The sequence below is a fragment of the Penicillium macrosclerotiorum genome (genome assembly GCF_028827735.1).
Source record: "Penicillium macrosclerotiorum strain IBT 26536 chromosome Unknown utg000009l_segment0_segment0, whole genome shotgun sequence".
In the NCBI taxonomy this organism is placed as follows: domain Eukaryota; kingdom Fungi; phylum Ascomycota; class Eurotiomycetes; order Eurotiales; family Aspergillaceae; genus Penicillium; species Penicillium macrosclerotiorum.
Genome location: NW_026643088.1, coordinates 1230079 through 1254269, shown reverse-complemented (window position 1 = coordinate 1254269; position 24191 = coordinate 1230079). Strand labels below are relative to the sequence as shown.

The 24191-nt window shown below is 51.6% G+C and overlaps 9 protein-coding genes across 9 annotated transcripts; 4 read left to right on the top strand and 5 right to left on the bottom strand.

Moving 5' to 3' along the window:
* Nucleotides 1-1238: 1238 nt before the first annotated feature.
* On the bottom strand, nucleotides 1239-2947 carry N7462_009611 (MDR family MFS transporter; the record flags this gene model as incomplete). The annotated part of the gene is made up of 2 exons (XM_057081325.1): nucleotides 1239-2582; nucleotides 2651-2947. 2 exons carry the CDS (start codon nucleotides 2945-2947, stop codon nucleotides 1239-1241), a joined length of 1641 nt encoding a protein of 546 aa, XP_056930162.1.
* Nucleotides 2948-3691: 744 nt separating this feature from the next.
* On the bottom strand, nucleotides 3692-6424 carry N7462_009610 (uncharacterized protein; the record flags this gene model as incomplete). Its single annotated transcript, XM_057081324.1, has 4 exons — nucleotides 3692-4051; nucleotides 4122-6161; nucleotides 6218-6340; nucleotides 6389-6424. 4 exons carry the CDS (start codon nucleotides 6422-6424, stop codon nucleotides 3692-3694), a joined length of 2559 nt encoding a protein of 852 aa, XP_056930161.1.
* Nucleotides 6425-7798: 1374 nt separating this feature from the next.
* On the bottom strand, nucleotides 7799-8642 carry N7462_009609 (glutathione S-transferase family protein; the record flags this gene model as incomplete). The annotated part of the gene is made up of 3 exons (XM_057081323.1): nucleotides 7799-8172; nucleotides 8238-8443; nucleotides 8512-8642. 3 exons carry the CDS (start codon nucleotides 8640-8642, stop codon nucleotides 7799-7801), a joined length of 711 nt encoding a protein of 236 aa, XP_056930160.1.
* Nucleotides 8643-9645: 1003 nt separating this feature from the next.
* Nucleotides 9646-10257, bottom strand: N7462_009608 (uncharacterized protein; the record flags this gene model as incomplete). Its single annotated transcript, XM_057081322.1, has 2 exons — nucleotides 9646-9962; nucleotides 10017-10257. The coding sequence occupies 2 exons, from the start codon at nucleotides 10255-10257 to the stop codon at nucleotides 9646-9648; spliced, it is 558 nt and encodes a 185-aa protein (XP_056930159.1).
* Nucleotides 10258-12332: 2075 nt separating this feature from the next.
* On the top strand, nucleotides 12333-14598 carry N7462_009607 (sugar porter family MFS transporter; the record flags this gene model as incomplete). The annotated part of the gene is made up of 6 exons (XM_057081321.1): nucleotides 12333-12436; nucleotides 12491-12562; nucleotides 12660-13693; nucleotides 13756-14103; nucleotides 14176-14290; nucleotides 14346-14598. 6 exons carry the CDS (start codon nucleotides 12333-12335, stop codon nucleotides 14596-14598), a joined length of 1926 nt encoding a protein of 641 aa, XP_056930158.1.
* A 1464-nt stretch (nucleotides 14599-16062) lies between these two features.
* N7462_009606 (uncharacterized protein) lies at nucleotides 16063-17935 on the top strand (the record flags this gene model as incomplete). The annotated part of the gene is made up of 3 exons (XM_057081320.1): nucleotides 16063-17098; nucleotides 17160-17479; nucleotides 17549-17935. 3 exons carry the CDS (start codon nucleotides 16063-16065, stop codon nucleotides 17933-17935), a joined length of 1743 nt encoding a protein of 580 aa, XP_056930157.1.
* Nucleotides 17936-18679: 744 nt separating this feature from the next.
* On the top strand, nucleotides 18680-19295 carry N7462_009605 (oligoribonuclease; the record flags this gene model as incomplete). The annotated part of the gene is made up of 2 exons (XM_057081319.1): nucleotides 18680-18727; nucleotides 18780-19295. The coding sequence occupies 2 exons, from the start codon at nucleotides 18680-18682 to the stop codon at nucleotides 19293-19295; spliced, it is 564 nt and encodes a 187-aa protein (XP_056930156.1).
* Nucleotides 19296-19786: 491 nt separating this feature from the next.
* pgmA (phosphoglucomutase PGM2) lies at nucleotides 19787-21606 on the top strand (the record flags this gene model as incomplete). The annotated part of the gene is made up of 3 exons (XM_057081318.1): nucleotides 19787-19839; nucleotides 19899-20200; nucleotides 20297-21606. 3 exons carry the CDS (start codon nucleotides 19787-19789, stop codon nucleotides 21604-21606), a joined length of 1665 nt encoding a protein of 554 aa, XP_056930155.1.
* A 398-nt stretch (nucleotides 21607-22004) lies between these two features.
* On the bottom strand, nucleotides 22005-23663 carry N7462_009603 (Gfo/Idh/MocA family protein; the record flags this gene model as incomplete). The annotated part of the gene is made up of 1 exon (XM_057081317.1): nucleotides 22005-23663. The coding sequence occupies one exon, from the start codon at nucleotides 23661-23663 to the stop codon at nucleotides 22005-22007; it is 1659 nt and encodes a 552-aa protein (XP_056930154.1).
* Nucleotides 23664-24191: the final 528 nt, after the last annotated feature.

The window sequence follows — 24191 nt, the reverse complement described above, 5'->3', positions numbered from 1 at the left end:
ATATGCTTCGCTACCTCAGCAGAGAAGAAAGTTCCCGAGGTTAATATCTGAAGTTGAGCTATTTTCGAAGATCTCATCTGGGGTATGGAAAATAGAAGTCGACGAGGATATCTCGAGGTCTTAAATACTTACTGGGATACTGCATCGATCCCTTATATGCAATATGAACACAACCTATGAATATGTAAGCAACCTTTCATTTCATGTGCTAGCAAATTATGTAAATATTCCCAAGAGACAAAGGTTCCATTCACAACCATTCTAAAGCCTTTCGTTCCAGTTCACGGGCATAAGCCAACAAGAAATTGTTAAAGAACATTCAAAAAAACCCCCTTATTTGACACAGGGCTTGTTAGGGTCTGAAATATTCTAAATATGAGATAAAGAATTCCCAGAATAGCTTCTTTGCTTAACCCGTCATTTTTCATCATTTGTTTATTTTTGTAAACAATGGGTGAGGGAAAGAAACTCTCCGACCCTTTGAAATCGTCTAAAAAAATCGATGACTAGTTTGACAAGACATGCTCTTCTTTATCCTACCCTAGTAAGGATTTTATTACACCTATGCATTGAATCCTTGACCAATCGGAAGCCCATTGCTCTTGCAATTAGTACTCTTACTATAACGGCCTGAACGCATAGAGAATCCATATTATTGAGCATTGAGTTAAGTATCATGATTATATAGTCACTTGGCCATACACTAATGGCCCAACAGTTGGAATTGGGTGATACATAAATGGTGTTTTACAACAAGAAGGTTGGCCATTGTCGAGATATTAAACACTCATGTCTCATCTATTGAAAACCCACATCGTGAAAATCCAAAACAATTGGAACTCCCAAAACTCTGCATTTCTCCGCGTTGCGCCTCTCCTAGTTTCCAGCCAATATTTAAACAAGATGCACCACTACTAGGATCTAGCCAAAAGAATTACCGGTCAGCCCCAGATTTATTTCCTCCACGTTTCTCCTTTCATCGAATCCAACACCCCTCAGGAACATTCAGGCCTAGTTTCACAATGGAAGATCAGAGATATGAAGAAAATTAATTAATTATCACATATTAAGCTTCAATCCGTAACACAATAAATATGTTGTCTAATTAATATAGATAAAGTATCGCTGAATGGAGAGGTAACCGCCTTTTAACATAGTGTTACATTGATTGGAGACAGGCACGAAGACCTATCCACATCCAAGGAGAAAAATGAGCCAAATATATTATATTTGGCGGGCTAGAGAGCTGGCACAGCCACTTCATCATTTTTGCCACCCCCGGCTTTCTTAACACTCTTCCATTCCAGAAAGAGACTGGCCACGAAAGCGACGCAGGCGAGGGCGAGACTAACCCGGTAGGCATCCCTCAGGCCACTCATGTAGGCCTTAATGACATTCCCAAGCTGATCTAACTGACCTGTTTGACTGAGGACATGTCGCATTTCGGTTGCACCAGCGCCAACAATGACATTCGGACTGACCTCAGGAGCGTACTTGACGATTCCATCAATCAAACCATTCTGGAATACCGACTGGCCGACCGCGATGAAGAGAGCTCCTCCCAGTGTCTGAAAGAACATTACTGCAGCAGTTCCGACGGGGATATCTTCTGCTTTCAAGACAGTCTGAACAGCGGTCATTGGGACTTGGAAACCCGCTCCCACTCCTGCGCCGACCACGATCTGATAGCCGATCCATTTTCCAGTGGAAATATCCACGTCGAACAGTGTGATCAGGCCAGTGCCAATGGCAGCGATAGCAGAGCTCACGATTAGGAACGGTGTGTAATATCCGGCGGCAGTGATGGAGCCACCGATCACCACGGAGGACACGACCGTAGCTAGCATCAGAGGAAGCAGCTGGATGCCAGACTTCATGGCGGAAGAGCCTTTCACACTCTGAAAGAAAATGGGAACATAGTATACAAGGAGGAAAAATGCGCCACCAAAGAACAAGGCGAAGAGGCAGGAAAAGAGAACAGTGCGCTGCTTGAGGATGTGAGGTGGAAGTGTTGCCCGCTCCCCAAGGTAGAGCTGAGAGACGGCAAAGAGAATGGCCATCAGGCCGAACCCGATGAAAAGACCGATAATCCGCGAGTTGTTCCAGGGATATTTGTTCCCTCCCCATTGCAGAGCTAGTAGCAGACAGATGATAGTGGGGATAAGAAGACTCGCCCCCAGAAGATCCAGCTGCTTAATACGGCCCCAAACAGAGGTTCCGGAGTGTTCGTTCTTGTTTGGAAGACGGAGAATCAAAAGAATGACGGCGATGGATAGACCGCCAATCGGAAGATTGATATAGAAACACCATCTCCACGAGATGCTGTCTGTGAAAGCACCTCCTAGCAGGGGACCCGCAATCGAGGCGATTCCCCAAACCATGCCGAACATGCCGAACACAAGAGGACGCTTGGGGAGCGGGACAGTCATGGAAATAATGACGAGAGCGCCAGAGAAGATACCCGCGACTCCAACTCCTGCAATGGCTCGACCCACAATTAAAACGGTACTGGAGGGCGCCACTCCGCAAATCAGTGACCCAATCTCAAAGATTAGGACAGCCACCAAAAAACCCCATTTGACCTTGATATGGAATTAGCCGGATGATAGATTGACGAAATGCCATTTGACCACGGCATAAGGAGGCTCACGCTGAATATTTTGTAGATTCGACCATACGAGGGTTGTAAAGCCGTCGATGTGAGGAAGTATGCACTGCCATACCATGCTATATCCGAGATACTCTTAAACTGATCCGTAATCTTTGGGATTGCCACGCTAATGATCGTTTGGTCGAGTGCAACCAAGAAAACAGCCAGATACAACGCAAAGATCACAACGATTGCTCTTGTGAGGGGGGGGTATTCGGGTTCTGTCGTTTCGGTCACAGCTTTGACATCTTTCTCCGGCGGACTTTCCACGTCCGTGGTGCTGCTGGCTTGGGTCATGTCGAGTGAACTGTGGTAGAATGGCGGAAGAAATTGATAAGGATCCCCTTGGGCCACCGAGGAGGGTGTAATTTTCTTACATCGAAAAGGGGAATTTGATCAGAGCGCGGTATAGATATAGTACACGGCGGCTACATGTTATCTCCGTACTAGGTCCGCGTGAAGTCTGTTGGCATATTTAAGTCCATGTTTCATCAGACATGATGGAGGGTAATATCGGGCATCGGCGGCCCATCGCACCGAATCCCGGTAAAACTTTTGTTCAGACACATGGAAGTCGAATCGGCTGGTGCAGTAGCGTGAAGTAAATACGAGGGAGGAATTGCTGGGTGGGCCAATCATAATCTGGGCCGACTTTGAATAACCACAGAGCTATCATTTTCATGTGGGGATCATTTGTCACCCAAACTATGAGGTTGGCGCCATCCTTGTCTGTCAATGGTAATAATTGTAGCTCCCTATTGCGTTGGACAGGGGATGGCCCGATGACTCACATAAGCACACGATCCGGTTTTTCGCATTCGCGAGATGAGGATAATCCAGAGCATGACCGCCCGTGTTTACAGTGTCCAAGCGCATTTACTGCCCCCTTGCTGCCTGGGGGGGGAAACGGATCGGCCTAATACTTACGGGTTTGCCCGACGGAAAGCCAGGACGAAATCTGCGGATCAAAATTCGGACGGTCATCTAATCCATCTATCTCACGTACATGCTGTCTGGAGCGCCAATGCGACGTGTCAAACCTCAAGTTTCACCCGGTCGATAGCTCCGCCAAGTCTTAAAACCAACCTGCTCATACCATCCGTCCAAGGCCACCCAATCCACAAAAACGCCTTGAATCCCTCGTTGCTTCATGTTCTCCACCGCATGGCATATCATTGCCAAACCAATGCCGGATTTGCGGTGCGATTCGTCAACGCCTACAGCACCAATGAGTCCTGTCTTAGGACCGCAGGTCTGTGGGAATGCCCAGACTTGGTTGAGCTGAGGTAAAGGAGGAAGCATCAAGGTCCACCCAACCTGCTCACCCTGAGCATCAAAGGCGGCCATGACGCAGTCCGGATATTCACTGGGATGGAGTGTGACATAGGCCTCCACCCAGCCCTAGACGTATATTGTCAGCACGTAAGCTCATCAAATGAGAGGAAAATTCACAACGGGTGTGTGATCATACCGCCTTGTCGGAGAAATTTCTTCTCTGTCCGACCAAGCATCCCTCGTAGTCCTGGGGCTGAAGTGGTGCAAACCGAAAACCTCGTTCCCGGGCGCGGTTTATATACTTTTCGGGTGACTGAAAATTCCGAATATCCTGAAACAGATCAACTGATCTCGCCTGAGGCGGACTGAGTCGAAACCCTCGATGAACAAAGAACTCCTGAACTGATTCTGGGAGATCGCGAGGAATACCAGGCCAAAATCGAGGGAAAGAGCTCCCAAGTTTCACCTGGTAGATGCCGAACTTTTTTCTGAAGTTCGAGCGTGTTTCGGTTAAAAGCGCTGTCCCGATTCCTTGGCCTTGATACCTTGGAACAACCGCTAAAACTGCAATATGGACAGTTTTCGGGTCTCCATGGGCGTTTGTATACGCAAGACAGAAACCGACTAGCTCGGACCCAACTCGAGCAACATAATGATATGCATTGTCCCGGGTAATGAAGGGGCGTAGTTGCTCCGCAGACAGAGTATATGTGGGCAAAGCCTCCGTCCAGGCAGAAAGAATTCCATTGACATCCTTCTCACTATTATAAGGGGTCACACTTACATCAGGCTTCTTCGTGGCAGTCGGCCCAACCGGAAGTGATCCTTTGGGGAACTTGGTGCCAAAAATAATATCAGCAGCCACAGAGAATGCTTCTATGGTCGGCTCATAGGTAGCAAGATATGTCTGAACCTCCAAAGTGTCGAGGAAGTCGTAGGGATTGCAGGCAGCAATGGAAACCAGTGAGGAGGCACACTGAGGAAGCAACTTACCCAATTCTTCCTGGTACGGCGATTCTCGTGCGTTGATCGTAACAAGAATGACAGCGTCCGCTGCCTTGACAGAACTCAATTGCTCATCAGATAGACCGCCCTGTCCATATCTGATTTCCCTGATAGATGGGTTGTGTCGACGCAGAGTTTCGAGATATACCGTGGCTTCATATGAGCCTCGACGACCCGTTCCCTGCCCATCCACTGCACCGCCTGCGGGAGTCTCGTCTCCGGGAAATAGAAACACGATTTTGGCGTTCTTTGATAGGGGAAGAACGTCTGCGCTGTCACGGACAAGTGTAACTGAGCGCTCATATGCTTCCTGGCAGGTCAGAGAAATTCGTTTACTCAGAGCATCCATCTCGGCAATTTTGGGTTGATGTAAAGCGGCATCCCAATTTGTAAAATTATTCTTCACACGGGCAACGCGACGACAAGCCTCCTCTAATCGTGTGGGCTCAATGGCTCCAGATTGAACTGCTTCGCAGACCTTCCTTATGGAGTTTACCTGCACCTCGAATGTGTGGCAGATCATGATACTGTCACTTCCCGCCTGCAACGCCAGCACCGAGCCTTGCTCTGTGCCAAATGTAGAGCGAACGCCATCCATCTCCAGACAATCAGTAATGACCATACCATCGTAAGCCATGTCTTTTCGCAGAATACCCAAGGCAGCAGGCGACAACGTTGCAGGAAGTTTGTCGTCAATGTACGGTAGTGAGATATGGGCAGTCATAACAGTCTCGATCTGCTCCGCCACAGCACGACGAAATGGGATCAGTTCGCACCGCTCCAGCTCATCTCTTGTTTTTGGGATCACCGGTAGGCCATAGTGTGAATCTACTGCCGTGTCGCCGTGTCCGGGGAAGTGCTTGATACTGGGAATGATCTTCTTCTCTCGTAGGCCGCGCGCTGTGGCGCTGGCGAACCTACCCACAAATTCCGGGTCATCTCCAGGACTTCGCACGCCAATGACAGGGTTCAAAGGCTCGGAGTTGATGTCACAGACTGGTGCGTAATTCATGTTGATCCCAAAGAACGTCAGGATTTCACCAGTAGCCTTTCCGGCTTCGTAGGCTAATTCTGGGCTGTGAGTACCGCCGAGCGCCATCGGACCAGGAACTTGTGGAGCAATCGGAGGTGATACCCGAGTAACCAGTCCATTTTCCTGGTCGATTGCAATAAACAAAGGCTGCTGGTGACCCGCCAGACGCGCTTCATTTTGCAGAGCAAGCGTCAACGCCTTGTACAGAGTGGTCAGTGTCAGATTACAATACAGTCTTGATTAATATGTCTTACCTGGAGCTGTGCGGCATTCTGGAAATTACGCGAGAAGAGAACGATGCCTCCAACATGGTAGTCGTGAATGAGTGTCTTGATCTCGAGACTCGGTGTATGGCCGTGAAAACCGACTGCAAACAGCTGCCACGGGGTTAGCCAAATGTTCAAATAATCGACTTGAATTCTCACCTGGCCAACTTTCTTCTGAAGCTCTGTTGATGCCATTTTTCTCGCTCGAAAGATATGATGGGTTGATGAATATCGCCGGTCGGCGCGGGGAATGTGCAATTAAACCACCAACAGCTCATCCACCCACGTTGCTTCCCTCGGGATCCACTTCCAACACGATGCAACGTCTCATGGACATTATATTCGCAAGCTACAGCGGACTACAAATAAAATTTAGGATAACCAAGACAACCGGGGAGTGATATATAGCAAATGCTAGAATGTGCAGAATAACCGTTCTCTCCCGTGCGACCTAAACCTATTTCTATGCTTCACTCTGCCGTATTGGGACGCGGCACTCATTGACTAACCACGGTATGGGCGACACAACTAGATCATTTAAAGAATAGATTTTATTGGGACTCTACAGGAAAAGTATAACTGCCAGTCGAGACCAGATAAAATTGAAGAACTCTTTGCTTCGAAATACCTGACGAGCTCACCAATAAACCAATCTTTATCTTAAGATCTCTTTCCCATCTGGAATGAATAGCATTAGTTTAAGCCAACATCGAAGGGCAAGAGGGTCTTTATTTCCTCATGGAGTCGACTGCCAAAATATAACTCCTTATGACGACGATTTGATGGAGGACTTGAGGAAAAGTCTTCGCCTTGGCCCTGTCAAAGAGATAGCTCGGCTCTTCCACAAGACCTGCCCAGGAGACTGGCATGGAGGACGAAATTACAGATTGGGCATCATGATACTCGGATTCTACAAACATGGGGAAAATCAGCAATATAGCTCATATATCGAAGCAACTATTCGCTTTCGCTGGGAGGTGACCCAACTGATCGACCATATTGTGGGGATGTTTGACCTCCCAAAACCAAACAATAAATATTGCATCTTGTGGAATCCTTTCCAATGGACGACACATATCGAAGAAACTACTGCATATTGGCCGTATTGGAAACATCGTCAAGCATTACTCTTCGAAAGGCTCTCTCACGTTGACTATGAGCTTGTCGTCCGTCGGGATAATCAGGGTCCACCGTTTTATCGGCCATGGATGTATCTAGCAGCAGCCCTTGTTGAGTGGAACCAGCCTGACGAGAGTATGGAAGCGATGTTGCAGCGTATTTTGGCATTTTTGCAAGGTGTCAGACGGTGGAATGCACAATCTCGAGGCCGAGTCTTGCCCGTAAGACGAAACGATTGTGTTCCAAGATAGTTAACCAGGGGGGCTATGCCCTACATATACCCAGCACACTGCCTTTGATGATAATTGTAAGTTTTGCTTCTACTTCTTGTGATATTTCTCCTAAAATACCACTGAGTATTTCATGTACACAAGTTGATTGGGATTTCCTTTGAACACTAATTGTTATTGTCTGCCCTAACCCCATGAGATCGCTTATTGATCAATCTGCTTAATGCTTATCAGAGTTGTTCATACTGTCAATTTTAGCGCGAGCGGTCCGGAAGAATTCGTTTCTCTCCTCGTCCGTGCGTCCAGTGTCCGGAATATTGACGCCCTTCTGTACCGCTGCACGCTTGCCAATCTCGTCAGCCCACTTCCGAAGAGCTGGGAACTCTGAGAGGTCGATCTCCAGCGACCCAGGAGCACTCCGGACCCACGAATAGTTGGCGATATCAGCGATTGTGTATCTGGAGCCAGCGAGGTAGGGACTTTCCCTCAGACGGGACTCCAGAACCGAGTAGAGTCGTTTGGTCTCATCGATATAGCGCTTAATACCATAATCAGAACGCGTCCCCGCAAAGAGACGGAAATGATTAGCTTGGCCTATAAAGATATTCTCCAGTCAGACGAACAGGACAATCAAGTTCGTAATTTGCTCTCCAACATACCCTGCATGGGACCCAGGCCACCCATTTGGAACATGAGCCAAGAGACCTGTTCGATGTGTTCGGGCGTGCCGGGCGCATAACTTATCTTCCGGTCTGTGTCGTACATGTCGACAAGATAAATCATAACCGACCCGCTCTCGAAGACGCGCTGCGAGCCGTCGGTGATGGCAGGGATGCGGCCATTCGGATTGATCTTCAAGAACCACCTACGTTTTGACCATGTATTAGTTTGGTACGACTCGCTGAATGGAGATAGGCGAGCAGCCATGCTTACTCTTCCTTTTGAATATTGGTACTGATATCAATCGGTTCAAGCTTATATGGCAAACCAAGCTCCTCTAGGGTAATCGAGGCCTTGATACCATTGGGGGTGGGCCAGCTGTAGAGCGTGATGTTGGACGTCATGGTGGTGGATGAGGTACGGATGGGGGGTAATAAATTGGAGAAGCGTGAAACAGCTTTAAAAGTGCCAGTATTGAAGGTACGAGGGAGCATCGCCAAAAAAGGAGAGTGCAGGACGAAAAATATACTCGGCGACTCGATATCGAGCTTCAATAGTCGGCCTCCGCGGGCTCATTTGTCAGCTCCACCGGAGCGATCGGTGTGAATGATGTCATCTTCAGGTTTCTAAGGCCGAGTCCCCGAACAGCGTATTTATGTTGCTGACAGTTTCCAAGGTGATAAGTAATTTTTCAATATAGTTATGTATTCATTCATAGATTCTATATGCGGCGCACTTGCCACGAAGTAACGGAGCTCAGCGGTACAAGGATGTAGGCTTTGGTGGGGGCGGAACTATGCCCAACTGGAAAGCTCAAGTTATCTGATTGTCCTTCGACCGAAGAGTACTAGATGTGTATGTGTTTTTGCCTTCATATATAAGGTGCAACAGAAAACTTTTTAAACCTTAAAGGCGAGGCCTTGGGCTTGTACATAGGCATAGAAAGACGAGCAGATCACCTATCAGCCACTGCTTAAGTGTCAATTCTCGTAATCCAATGGCCAAGACAGCTTACATGTACCGTCAAGAACAACTCAAATATCTAGATACACACCTGATCCTGCAAAAGGCGATCCATCCTGCGGACTCGTCAGCGCGAAACCAGCACCCTCGCCCGGTCTTTGGGACTTTGTTTCCCCCTTGCAGTCGGGCGCAATTCTAACTTCTGATCTAGGATTCTGTATGGCTAGCAAACCTCCTTTACAAGAAATTGATCGTACAGTACATGGCAAGACGCCCGGTGACCGGTTTCTTTCACTCCATGGCAGCGCCACTCGATTGTATTTGCCCCGGGCATTCGAGGTATCTACAAGCAAGTTCTGACGGACCAGACAAAGATTGGAGACAAGCATCAGGTTCAAGCGTATCGCTTTTGTCACTTGCAGACACTCTGTATATCTTGACTTCTTATGAGGGCACATGGGCCTTCGGATACTTGACCTGGATCACAGCCTTCATCGCACTTCCCGTCAAAATCCGAATTCTGAATCTCAAACCTAAAGCGCACAGTAATACGCTCCCAGCATCATCCAGATAACTCCCCAAGTCTCTTCGTCTAGACTCCCGGCTTGCAGGCGTCATGACTCGCGTAGAGCTTATAACACGACATCCTCCTTTCCGGGGTTCGACGCATTGGGAGAACGGAGCAGCCGATCCCCACATGGACTCAAGCCACGAGCTCCCTAGGGTCGCAACGTCCCAGACCATATGCGGGATGAACGAGACTGGGGAGAGATAGTGGAGAGAACATCGCTCAAGCCTCGAGCTTTGTAAAATACCGTGCACGCCGAAGATGAGTGCAGAGTGTATGATGCCATTACACTGACGATGCTCCATCCCGGCCTGGAGAAAGCTGTTGACATCCAACAGAATTGAATCTGGCTTCTGTGGACCGTAGGATCCAATATCTGAAATTTGTTTAGAAACCGAGCTACCGTTGTCCTCTTGCTTGCTCCCAGTCGGCCCGGCGACAGGAATCCCTTTTCTGGAAGCAGAGGCCCGTCGGCTTCGAATTTCCATTTCCGGACTATGCCGACCGAAGACCAACATCACTCGGTATTTCACACATCTCCCGACTCAAACTCTGAATCGCCGCGCATATCCAGAGAATTTGCTTGGGTCGCAGCGGCACACCTTTTTTCTCTGTGAAGGGGAATCCTAGGCCGAAGACGGGAGAGGCCAACCAATAAGCCAGTGGATCTGGGCAGCCAACCGCGAAGGATCGCGCGTTAGTGTCGGGCCCAGAGTAACACAAATTGGTAGCTTAAAGTGTCCTCCTAGCGGCAGCTGGGGCCGATCCCGATGTCCTCGATTTCTCCAAGACTCCCTATACTCCAGTTTCTCCAGAATCTCAAGAGGCCCCGGATTCTGTTCTCGCCAGTCTCCACCAGCCTCGTGATCTCGGAGACATCGGGTAACGTTCTGCACCCCTTGCTGGTGCGCATGGGAGACCAGATCGCTGGCATTTTCACCGGATGCAATCTGTGTCCGGATTCAATCCCTTCGGCCCACCCTGAAACCTCCGGACTCAAGTCAGCACAAGCTCTTCGTCAGTTGATCGCCGTCAGACCAGCCCCGATGACTACCAATTGCAAACCTTCATCGGCAGAAATAACCTATGCCTAGTCCTGATTCAGTATAGTCTCCTAAATTTGCTTTGTGGCCCAGAGGCTTGTTGACCGTAGAGACGGAGAGAGAACAACGGCAAAAGGCCCTGTTTCCTTTTTTTCACCCTAAGCAAACTTGCCATAGTTTCAGCCATCAATTGAGGCCCGAATAGTGTCGCATTGGTGTGGCCTGGTGTCCAGCCGATTGTCGACTGTCCGAGGCGCCCGAGTCCGGCGATTCCTTCCATGCCACATGGCCCACCCGAACGCACATGACGCGTTCTGTTCAGTTCCCTCCCCGTGGGGAAATATTCTCTCAATTTCCGCAACCAGACACCGACCACATGGAGACGGTCTGGGTTGCAAGCAAGGGCCGAGAAGTATGATAGTTGGCTTTGCAAAGTAAATAAAGTGGGGTCCTGGGATCTCTCTGACCGGAACTACTGATAGGCTCGCGCACCGAGCAAGGCTTTCTCCCTGTCTCTGACTGCTTCCTAACGGATATTCCCAATACGACGGATCTACGGCGTACTCCGTATTCACCAAAGGCACAGGGAAAAAAGATCCACTTTCCCAAATCCGAGATGCCAGCTGGTTGGAGTCACTTATACCTATTCGCGTGTCCACATCTGCAGTCCGCACAATGCCCTCCTGCCCCTCGCAGCTCTCGGACCTGAACAACGGCAGGTTTTCTGGACATGCTCAATAATGATAAAGCTATTTATTCAGGCGAAGTTGATGTAGAAGAGGAGGCTGTAACAGAACGCCCCCAGCGCCGTTCATAGCACCATGATATAGAATGAGGCACAGCCAATGGTCAAATATAGACGTCAAACTTGATGGAAGCCGGAGCCTGGGCGTTAAATCTCGGCATCGAAAAGATCGCCCCGTCCATGTAAGTCCCCCATGGCGTGGCGTACCATATTTCGAATAGCGGACGGACCGCTTTCTGGTCTTCATGACTAGATGACGAGTGTAATGAAGAATGAATCGAGGTTGGTTTCCTCATGGGCAACCGAAGAACGCCCTGCCCCACGCTGGGGACTCCATAATTGGGGTAGACGATCCGTTTCGGGAATGAGATAGGAAATGAGGCTGCCGAGAAAGGAAAACCAATGAAGTTAACTCTGTTCTCAGAGTGTATTGACGTCCTTCTCAGGTCCAATGAAATGCCGCTATTCCTCTCAATCCCGGCTCGTCTGCAAATTGGGGGAGCAGAGCGAATTCGTTTGCGTAGAATGATAAAAGGTGGCCTGTCTCCCTGATTTTCATCAAGTGGTCTGTCTCATCTTCCCCCCTTTTTTTCTCACGTATCTCTCACCAGTATAGCAGCGTCCTGTATTCCCGTGCAGTTGGTGTGCATATCTTCATATCTTTTTGGATTTGAAGGTGCCCCAGGGGATACATTCTGGGACATATTTTCATACTTTCTCTATCCACCTTGATCAACTATCTAGTCCATCACCTATCCGTCTCTTACCATTAAAGATGAGCAAAAACACCGTGAACCCGGTGGCGGAAGACATGGTAGCGCCAGTGGGGAAAGAAACGATCACTCGGGTTGAAAAAGAAACAATTGACCTCCTGCAGAAGTCAGTTTCTTCCATGTACTGATGTATCAGTTATACAAAGTTGACAAGGAACAGTTCTAGCGATGAAGATAGTGCAGAGAAAGGTCATATTGAACAAGTCAGCCTGCAGAACAACATGTCGGCCAAGTATGCTTCTGAAATCTTTCCACATCGTCCCTTAGGATCTTTTTGTTTGCGCTGTATTCTACCCTAAATAGACGAGTAATTACTAACCCATTCCTAGGATCAAGAACCCGCTTGCTGGCTTGTCCAAATCTCGAGTGCTTCATGACGTGGAAGATTTTGCCAATGAGTATCACATCACTGAAATTCTTCCAGAGCTCAAGAAAGGTGCTCTAGTTGCTCGCGATCCCACTGAATTTGAATCCGTGCCCGATCTAACGGAAGCGGAAATCATGGCACTGCATGACGAGGTCAACCATAAATGGCGCCAGCCCAAGGCACTTTACTTCACTATCATTCTTTGTTCTATTGGTGCTGCAGTTCAGGGTTGGGACCAAACTGGCTCGAACGGAGCCAATCTGTCTTTCCCAACGGCTTTTGGTATCCCAGAGGATGCGAGTGTACGCAATCAGTGGCTTGTTGGGGCCATCAATGCAGCTCCGTATATCGCGAGCGCTGCCCTCGGCTGTTGGCTATCCGATCCGGTTAATCGCATCCTTGGTCGTCGTGGTACTATCTTCATTTCTGCGGTTTTCTGTGTTCTGACCCCAATTGGATCGGCATTCACTCAAACATGGCCGCAGCTTTTCGTCGTGCGACTGCTTCTCGGAATTGGCATGGGCTTGAAGGCGTCAACAATTCCTATCTTCTGTGCTGAAAACACACCTGCAGCGATTCGGGGTGGGCTGGTGATGTGCTGGCAACTCTGGACGGCCTTTGGTATTTTCCTAGGCACTAGTGCAAACCTGGCGGTGAAAGACACTGGTAAATTGTCCTGGCGTCTACAACTTGGATCGGCTTTTATTCCCGCGGTTCCTCTTGTCTGTGGAGTTTACTTCTGCCCGGAGTCTCCCCGCTGGTATATCAGAAGGGGCGAGATGGACAAGGCGTATCAGTCTCTTGTTCGCCTCCGTAATACGTCGCTTCAGGCTGCGCGGGATCTTTACTATATTCACTCACAGATACAGATTGAGCAAAGTATGATTGGTGACAGTAACTATGTCACTCGTTTTGTGGAGCTCTTCACTATCCCTCGGGTTCGCCGCGCGACTCTCGCCTCGTTCACTGTCATGATTGCGCAGCAGATGTGCGGAAGTAAGTTACTTTATGCTTGACCCTTGCCAACTCCAAGCCTTTGTTTAATCGAGTCTCTATAGTCAACATCGTGGCATTCTATTCTTCGACTATCTTCTCAAAGGCTGGCGCAACTGACACCCAAGCTCTGTTCGCATCCTGGGGATTCGGAATTGTTAATTTTCTCTTTGCTTTCCCCGCTGTGTGGACTATTGACACTTATGGCCGACGAGCCCTGCTCTTGTTTACCTTCCCACAAATGGCATGGACTCTCTTAGCGGCTGCGTTTTGCTTCTGGATTCCAGGGACCACCGGAGCCCATCTGGGTGCTATAGCACTATTTGTCTTCCTGTTTGCGGCGTTCTACTCGCCTGGCGAAGGTCCTGTGCCCTTCACATATTCGGCTGAGGTATTTCCCTTGTCTCATCGTGGTATGTATAGACGTCTCTTCCTACATGATTGGCTATGCATGTGAAAAAAAGCAAACCTAATAAAGTTAATAGAGGTTGGTATGTCCTGGGCCGTAGCAACCTGTCTAGGTTGGGCTGCCGTACTCTCGATCACCTTCCCTCGCATGCTTGTCGCGATGACACCCACCGGTGCTTTTGGATTTTATGCGTAGGTTGCACATCGAGCTTTTAGTGTGAACTCAAAAAGCTGATCTTGATACTAGTGGCCTCAACGTTACCGCCCTTGTGATGATCTTCCTCTGGGTCCCCGAGACCAAACAGCGCACCCTCGAGGAGCTGGACTACATTTTCGCGGTGCCCACGCGGGTACACATGCACTACCAGATCTTCAAGGCATTGCCGTATTGGTTCAAGCGCTACATCTTTCGGATGAAGGTGGAGCTTGAACCTCTCTATAAGCTGGACCACCTGAACACGGACTCCAAGGCTTTTCCTGAAGTGCAAAAAGAAGCGTGATGTTCTAGTGAAGACTCTGCCAGACATCTGGATCTTATGAAATACTTGATGTTTCTTGATTTTTTGTTCCTATCTTGGTAACGTCATGGTTGTTACGACTATTGGGCTCTATGGTGATGGAGAGGGGGGGTCCTTTTCCAAGGACTGGACTACAACTATGGCTTTACATATTCGCTCTCTGTCCGTCCCTCATAGAATACATATGATTGAATGAGGGAGATATATTATTTGACTGCCTTCAAAGTACATTAATTCATTCAATCACTTACCTTTCGTTTTTCTCTTCCACATGAGAGTTACCTCAAAATGGGTGGGGTCTTATGGTGACCCCAATAGCTCAAGTGCGGCACACCCGAGTACAGCCCTCGGTATCACTTTCGTCATCCTTAGTGCCTGCAGAATCAAAGACAAAATGGAGTTCCAATTACGTTTCTTCTCAATCTGTGATTTCCGTGTCTTCCTTTGTATTCGACTTGGTCCCGTCTGATTGGGTATCCCAAGACCCACGGCAAGGGGCCGTTTGTTATCATGAGATCCTTTAGGATGACCGAAATCCCCATCTGACTCCTTTGAATCCACTCACTCGCTAGCTCTACTCTCATGAGATTGACCCTTGAGCCGAGATTCTCTTTCTGATTGTAGAAATATTTGTTTGTTTATCTCCATGGTGCCCACCGCATGGTCGAGCGGGCCCCGGGCACAACAGCTGATCCATGGTCGGGAGTCAGGTGATGTGGGTATCGGCGGGGGATGACGAGATCAACCTGCCAGCTCAGGAGGATGCTCCCATCTGCCTCATCCAGTAGATCCCCAAGTAGACTCGTAGAGTCGGCGAATGCAGATGCCAAGATGCACGTCGTTTGCCTAGGGCTCAGTCCCAATTAAAGTACATCACGTGGCCTGGTGTTCGACCGAGCCGGCGGGCACGATGTTTTGCTGGTCCACATCTTCCTCAGGTTCCGCCCCTCCTCTGCCCAAAGAGCCCGCAACTCCTCCTTCGATCTCTGTGGATATGCGGGTGTCTCGCTGAGCAGATGGTACATCGTATCCGCAAGCCAACAAGGTCCGGTCGCTCGCCCGCTCTTCCCCTCCCTCCCCATATTCTCCTGCTGGTCCCCTCCTCGGCGAAAAGCTTCATTCGACCAGCCTCTCCGTATACCAGCAACAAGTGGGGTCCAGACCCAGTTGGTTGCTGGGTGCTCCAAGCCAGCCCACATCCACGCTATCTCTGACCGCCTCCTTGGCTATAGCTAATACGCACTTCTTCTGAGACGCAGAAGCAAAAAAAAAAAGAGCGAAACGCACCATTCCCTCCCCCGCGTTTGTCAGACTCGACCCTTTCTCTAGCTTTCCTGTCTGGGGGATCACGCACATCGCGGACGCGGGGCCATCCCTCCCCTCCTTTTCCCTCCTTGTCTTTCACGACACAGACCAGCCTCCCTCAATCTCCTGTGAGGCTTCGTCATGCCGTGTTTTAAGGGCCTTGCCGTGAGCATCCACACCCCGGATGGCCCGATCTCCGAATATTCCATCCAGCGGCAGTCACGAGCGTCGCGCATAGCGTGTTTCATCCCGGTCCCTCCGCCTAAGGTCCCCGATTCCTCCAAGGGCAAGCCGGAACAGTCCACCTTTGCCATCTCAATCACCCTCCTGAACCCCGGCCAGGATGTCCCATACTCCACCCCGAAGCCGACATCCGATTGCCCCTCCCCCAAGCCTAAGGTTGTGGGAGGGCTTCCGGGTCAGACTAGCGAGCGCGGTCAATTCTCCGGATCGGTCGCGCCCTACCAAGCATTGACGAACTCCCCGAACGAGACCGTCGCGGCCTACATTTACTTCGATGGCAGACAGAAGGAAGAGGTGGCCACACTACTGCGTAGAGGGGAAGAGACCTGGGTGAACTCGCGCTGGGTCAGTGTGCCAGATTCAGAAGGTGGCGGTATAGCCGAGCGCGAGTTCCTTTTCCGTGAGGTTGGTCTCGAGCGCTGGCTCAACGGATTAGATCTCGAGGGTAAAGATGCAGCGGCCAAGATCGAGAGACGACGGCAGAAGATGGAGAAACGCCGCGCAAAACGACAGGCCGAGAACCAAGGCGAAATGGAAATGGACGCCAATGCCCCTTCAAAGCCCAAGAGCATCATGCGCTATGGTAACGATGAGAAGGCACCGCTAGAAAACGTATCGGATGAAGACCTGTCTTCTGATTCCGACGATGACGATCCTATCCCGGAAACTGCGGGCCAGATTAAAGTCGCATTGTTCCGAGTATTGGCATCGGGAGAGATCAAGCGAGGTGAATATTCGCCACAGTTTGATGCGCATGACGACGACGAGGGCGGCCAAGATAACAACGGCAACGGCGATGCCGATGTCGATCATACGACGAGCTTTGCGAAACCCAAGACCCTGGACCCTAAGTCCATTAGCACCCAGACGGTTACCGGCATTGACCCCACTGACAAGCCCTATGCCATTTTTACGTTTATGTACCGTGGAGAACGTACGTGAATCTAAGCGCTAGCTCTATTGGGTTGAACATAGCTAATTACATGCATTCACAGGTCAATTGCAGAAAATGGGTATTTTAAAGGATTCCAAAGCGCAGGAGACTCCGGCGAAGCGGAAGTCAATCCAAGCAGACTTTGCCAACCTCGGCCCCCTCAAGCCTGGTGGAACAGTCGGGTTCCTCAATTTCAGAGACCACGACTCCGAGCGGAAGGGCAAGAAGGGTGACGACGAAATGGATAGTGACGATGATGATACAGACAATCCAATTCTTGGCAAGGCTGACGATGAGGAGGCCAAGGATGATGACCGCTTTCTTTCCCCTGATGACATCAAGCGTCAAGGAGAGCTGGCGGATGGCGTGCAACGCATCCGGGTAAGTCCAACCTTTCATCTGTTTTTAACCTCATTTCCCGGAGGTGCAGCTATGCTAATTATGTTACAGCTCAAGCGTCAGCACTCTGCTGAGCCGTTCAGTGCCAGCGGCGAGAATTCGACTGGTACGCCGGCTTCCGGAACCACGCCTCCTGCTCCTGAACGCGCTTCTACTCCGCCAAAGCCCACCCCTGTTGCTGGGCCCTCTGAGCCTGCACAATCCTCTCTCGACGCTACCGGGGGCTTCCTCGGAAGCCCTTTGAAAAAGCCTCGCGCAAGCGTCTCGGCGGCAGACGAGAATGCTCTGCGACGCAGGATTGCAGAGTCGTCAGGCCGTATCAACGAGGTACTAGGCAGTGGCGACGACCCCAACCCTGCGAATCCCGAGTCCTTTGGGGACAAAATTGATGCTCAGGCGGCCCCTGATGCCTCGCAGAACAACGACGAAGAACTCTGACGTTGAACTCTAGTTCTTTTCTTTTCATACGTATTGGGGGAAAAGTTCGAGGTGGGTCGCGGAACTGATAGACCGTCTTCCTCCATCATGGAAGCATGACCTTGCTGGAATTGTGTCGTCTATGCGGCGACATTGTATTGGCCATCGTTTACTGCCGATGGCCCTTTGGAATATTTGCCGTTCACTCTTTTCTTATCTTTCTACCTACCTCTTGACGCCGTTATGTCCACAATCTACACTACAGGAATCATCCATGGATTCGGATGGGAAATACATTAGCTGGGTCGCTTGAGAGCGGCATGTTTATGAATTGTGAATGAGGATCCCCGTAGCCACTGCTTCTGTGTTTATATTCTCCTCGAGAGTCATTTGTAGTCCCAAAGCCCCGTTCGATTGCCGACGGATGTTGAATGGTGTGGAGGAAGGTCGATGGTCCGCGTACAAAATCTGCTGAACGCCCGCCTTGCTTTACCCAGCACTTACCTCGTCTTCTTTTCATCCAACACATGTGGCCAAGACGAACCCGACAACTTCAATCTCTCCTCGCCCTGCCCCGGCATCGTCTTCTGGGCCAGCCCGCCTTCCTTCTCCACCAGGTCAGTGATTCCGCCCACTCCCTTTCTGCCCGCCTCCAGTCTGTGCGCTTTTCTTTGGGAATGAATCGCTGCATTCCCGCACGGGCTTTCCCCTCCTTCCATTGACCTTCTCGTCTAGCATTTACAAGCCTTCCGACTCCAAAGCACCATGCCTCTTGCCCGCTCCACCGACCCTTTGGTCTGGATTGACTGTGAAGTAAGGTCCCCCACCCATATCCACCAACGCCCCAAACTCACCACCATACCAGATGACCGGGCTGAACCCGGAGCACGACCAGATCCTCCAGATCTGCTGCTTCATTACGGACGCTCAGCTGCAACTGTTGGAACCCGACGGCTTCGAGGTTGTCATCCACCAGCCCGACTCCCTCCTGGACAGCATGTCGCAGTGGTGCATCGACACCCATGGCCGCACGGGCCTCACGGCCGCCGTACGCGCCTCCACGACCAGTGCGACTGCCGCCGCCGACTCGTTGATGGCGTACATTCGTCGCCACGTCTCCGCTCCGCGCACGGCTTTACTGGCCGGGAATAGCGTCCACGCCGATAAGGCCTTCCTGGCCCGGGGCCCCTATGCCCCGATTCTAGAGTTCTTGCATTACCGAATATTGGATGTGAGTACAATCAAGGAGGCCGCCCGTCGCTGGGCGAGCAATGAGCTGCTCGAGCAGGTCCCGACCAAGCGAGAGGTGCATCTAGCCCGCGACGATATTCTAGAGAGCATTGCGGAAATGCGCTTCTACCGGGAGAAACTGTTTTGGTGAGGGGCGCGTCCCCGTTTCAATGCGAGGGTGGTACTCATTGTATTATATGTGTATTTTGTTTTTCGCTTTCTACTCTGGTTTGATTCAATTTGATACCAGTCGGGCCCGGATCTAATGCTAGCCTTCTTATTCTCGGTGCTCTGGATCTGTGTATTGTGGCGGCGGGAACGTTTGGAGGGTTGCCCCACGATGAGTATTTGTTTTGCCGCCCAGAAAAAGCTCCGGGACCAGGTAGGACAGCCATTGCGAAACGGTGGCAAGGACTGTAGACGGCGAATTGACGGGCGGGACACCAAATGGCACATCCCTTGTTGCAATTGACAGCTTCCTGCAGCTTTGTAGAGCCAATCCCAGTCCTGGCGGGATCCATGCATGTCTGAGCTGGGTTGGTTGGTGGGGGAATGATCAACACATGACGGAAGCCCCTCCCCTCGTGTCGGTGAGACCTTTCTACTCCTCCCTTCACACTCTCCTCGTCCCCCAGTTTCATCATGTCAGTCCAGACGGTCTCCATCCAGCCCTTCGCGGATCAGAAGCCGGGCACGTAAGTCATTTCTTTCTTGTCAATGCCTGGCTCTCTCACTGACCACCCGATCTGTGTAGTTCTGGGCTTCGCAAGAAGGTCAAGGTCTTCCAGCAACCCCACTACTCCGAGTCCTTCATTACCAGCATCCTCCTGTCGATCCCCGAGGGTGTCGAGGACTCCTTCCTGGTCATTGGTGGCGATGGCCGTTATTATAACACTGAGGTGATCAGCAAGATCGGGAAGATCGCGGCCGCCTACGGCGTCAAGAAGCTGCTGGTTGGCCAGAATGGCATCATGAGCACCCCCGCGGCCAGCAACCTGATCCGCGTGCGGAAGGCTACTGGCGGTATTCTTCTGACTGCCAGTCACAACCCCGGTGGTAAGTGGAACGGGTGAAGGGAAGACATACTGCAGCTCTGTCTCCTTACAATTCATGCAATTGCTCGGTCTCGCTAATCTGAGACAATCGACTTAGGTCCCAACGCCGACTTTGGTATCAAGTACAACCTGGCCAACGGTGCCCCCGCCCCTGAAACTGTGACCAACAAGATCTACGAGACCTCCAAGGCTCTGACCTCTTACAAATACATTGACATTCCCGATATCGACACCTCGAGCATTGGCACCAAGAGCTATGGCCCCCTCGAGGTCGAGGTTGTCCACTCGACGGCTGACTACGTGACCATGATGAAGGAGATCTTCGACTTCGATCTGATCAAGGAGTTCCTCAGCACCCACAAGGACTTCAAGGTCCTCTTCGATGGCATGCACGGTGTGACCGGCCCATACGGAGTGGACATCTTCGTCAAGGAGCTCGGGTTGCCCGCCAGCAGCACCATGAACTGCGAGCCCAAGCCGGACTTCGGCGGTGGTCACCCTGACCCCAACCTCGTATATGCGCACGAGCTTGTGGAAGCCGTTGACAAGAACGGCGTGCACTTTGGTGCTGCCAGTGACGGTGACGGTGATCGCAACATGATCTACGGTGCCAACAGTTTCGTCTCTCCCGGTGACAGCTTGGCTATTATCGCGCACCATGCTCAGCTTATCCCCTGGTTCCAGAAGCAGGGTGTCTTCGGCCTGGCTCGCTCGATGCCTACCTCTGGCGCCGTCGATCGTGTCGCTCAGGCCCAGGGCCTGCAGAGCTACGAGGTGCCCACTGGCTGGAAGTTCTTCTGCAACCTGTTCGATAACAAGAAGATCTCCATCTGTGGTGAGGAGAGTTTCGGTACTGGCAGCAACCACATTCGCGAGAAGGATGGTGTCTGGGCCATCGTTGCCTGGCTGAACATCATCGCCGGTGTCGCCAAGCAGAAGCCCAACGAGACCCCCAGCATCGCGTCCATCCAGAACGACTTCTGGAAGACCTACGGACGCACCTTCTTCACCCGCTACGACTACGAGAATGTCGATAGCGATGGTGCCAACAAGGTTGTCGGCACTCTATCCGACCTGGTCGCCAGCGACTCCTTCATCGGCTCCACCATCGCCTCCCGCAAGGTCGTCGATGCCGGCAACTTCTCCTACACCGACCTCGACGGCAGTGTCTCCAAGAACCAAGGCCTGTACGCCAAGTTCGACGACGGCAGCCGTATCGTCGTCCGTCTGTCCGGTACCGGCAGCAGCGGCGCTACTATCCGCCTCTACGTTGAGCGCTACGAGAGCGACAGCTCGAAGTTCGGCCTCAGCGCCCAGGAGTACCTGGCCGACAATGTTTCTCTGGCGCTGTCTCTGCTCAAGTTCAAGGAGTATGTCGGCCGTGAGGAGCCTGATGTCAAGACCTAGGCTGGCGCTTTATCCGGTCTATGTGTGACCCGCTGGAAGGGGATCATTGGTTATGGAACAGGAAATGAGAAGAACATGATGATGGAACGATTGCCGTATACGTAAGCGATAGAGCTAGGAGGGGATTCCCTTATTTTCCTTCCAGTTAATTCTATATGAAAAATGATGTTCATTCCCGCAATGCATGCGCCAAAATCAAATTGAATTAGCTGCTCCAAGTAAGTGCGATATCATGGGAGGGCTGTTTCCCATTCCCTCTGTTTCGTCAACAATTCTCGTTCCAAAATATATCGTTATTCGTAGCATCATCACGTCGTTGAGATAGCCACCGCAGTGCACGAATGCATGACCAGGCACTTCAAGCTTTCCATTCCCAAGAGCGAAAAGCGTCGAGCCGTTTAAGTCGCAGCCGAAGCTCTCAGCTTCTCCTCCCACCACTCTGCCCACCGCACAACCCGCTCCTCGCGTCTCGCCTCCTCCGCCGCGAACACCATTGCATGACTCTGCACCGCCTCTTCGAGCGTACATCCAATGAACCGCGCCTGCGCCGTCTCGACTTCCATCTCCGCATTCAGCACCGCGTCCACCGCGCTCACAAACTTCCCTGCCAGCCCATAGTCCCCGCCACCATGCGACTCTGCCCGCTCCGGCGGCGGGTTAGGCACATCGATCGTCGTCGTCTTCGCTGAAGCAAAGTCGTACACTGAGATCGTGCGGCTGTCGTACTCGATCTCGCCGCGCGTCCCGTACACCCGGCCCCGGCGCTGGCACTGCTTTTCTGTCGGTGCGATCATGTGAAACGTCGCCGTCTTCGCGAGCCGCGACCCATCCGCCTCGTCATCCCACGCCAGTGTTACTGTCTGGTCATCACACACAGTGTTGTCGGATTCGTATACACACCGCCCGTACCAAGGGCGCGCGGCGATGGCGGCGTCGGATTCGGCATCGGTATAGTCCTCGGCCAGGCACGCGAGCAGATGCGCCTCTGCAGCCGCGGCCCCACGAGTATTGTACACATCTTCAATGTCCGGGCAGACTATCTTCACCGGCCAGGTTGTGTTGCCGCGCGCAAGGTGGTGATCACGGTATATGCGTGGCGCGCTATAGTTGCAGTCGGGCTCGGCGGGGCAAGCAAGGCAGTTGGTGGCGGTCCCGGCGGCAGCTGGCTTGCGGGCGCGGCGGAACTGCGTCAGAGATCCCGCAGAAGAGATAGAACGCGGGAAGTGCGATGTGTGGCCGGCATCTTCGAGTGACGGCGGGGAGCAGAGGAGCCACAGGATGAAGTCGATATCGTGGCAGGACTTGGTGAGCAGGGAGCCATCACCGGCCGGGGTGGCGCGGCGCCAGTTGCCGCGCACGTAGCTGTGCGAGAAGTGCCACCAACCGACGGGCTCGCAGTGTTCGAGGGAGATGATGTCGCCAATGATGCGCTCGATGAGGAGCAGCCTGCGGAGAAGGATGTTGTGCGGGCTGTAGCGCAGGACGTGGCCGATGGAGAAGATGGCGGAGGCCGGGCGGGGGTGGGCCTCAGGGCCTTGTGGAGGTTGGAGGGTGCGGTAGGCAGTGAGGCAGTCGGCGAGGGAAAGCGCGAGGGGCTTCTCGCAGAGAATGTGTAGTTGCAGCGGGGCGATGGCTTGGATCACTTCGACGTGCGTTTCGTCAAGGGTGCAGATGAACACCGCATCAACGCCCACAGGATCTAGCCCTTCTGTCGTCGAAGGTTCATCGCTGTGGTGAGCAGTTTCCTTTCCTGCGTGTTGTCGCCGCTTTGTTTCCCATTCTAACCATTCGCGCCAGTCGGCAAAATCCTGCCCATCTTGGGGGGAGCCCTCCGTGCCCCAGATATATTTCCGTCCGAACGAGCGCCGCTTGAACTCGTGCGGCTCCGCGACAGCGTGGACGACGCCAGGCGTGGCTGTTGTCACAGCACGGGCATAGGCATTTCCGCGGGATCCGGCACCAATGATAAGAAACCGGGGTGTTTTGCGCGTTGAAGCGACTGCTAAACTGGAAGTGCTGATGGGGATGTCTGCTGGAGGAAGCTGGGGTTCCTTCATGGCGGCGTCTTCGCGATCGGGGCTTCCGGCGTTTGTTCACGCCCAATTTGGATGATTTAGCTGTCGGTTTAGGTTGACAGGGGGAGGGAGGGAAGAGGATTTATGGATTGGACGACACGAACGTAATTTCTCGAAGCTCGTATCAGGCGAGGGGCAGGTTGCATCTGGGAAGTTGCATGCGGGGAAGAAGGGACAGCAACATCAGCAGCTTCGGGATGGCCCCCATTGGCCGCAGTTCAAGTATACCAGAGAGCTCCATTTGGCCCATCACCGCTTCTCCTTTGCGTGGACCGTGCGAACAAATATTTCTCTTTGTATGCCGTCAACAGGTCTCTATAGAAAATCCTGAATACCGTTGGTATCATTTGCATTAGCCTTTACTCCCTGCGAGTGCACCATCCACAGTACCGTCTCCACCAACTTTCCCGCTGTAGGGCCAGACACGGAGAAGAGCAGGAGAGGGTAAACCTCAGAATGCGCTCTGAGTAATCTGAAATTGATCGGTTAAAATTTCCCCGGTCGATATTT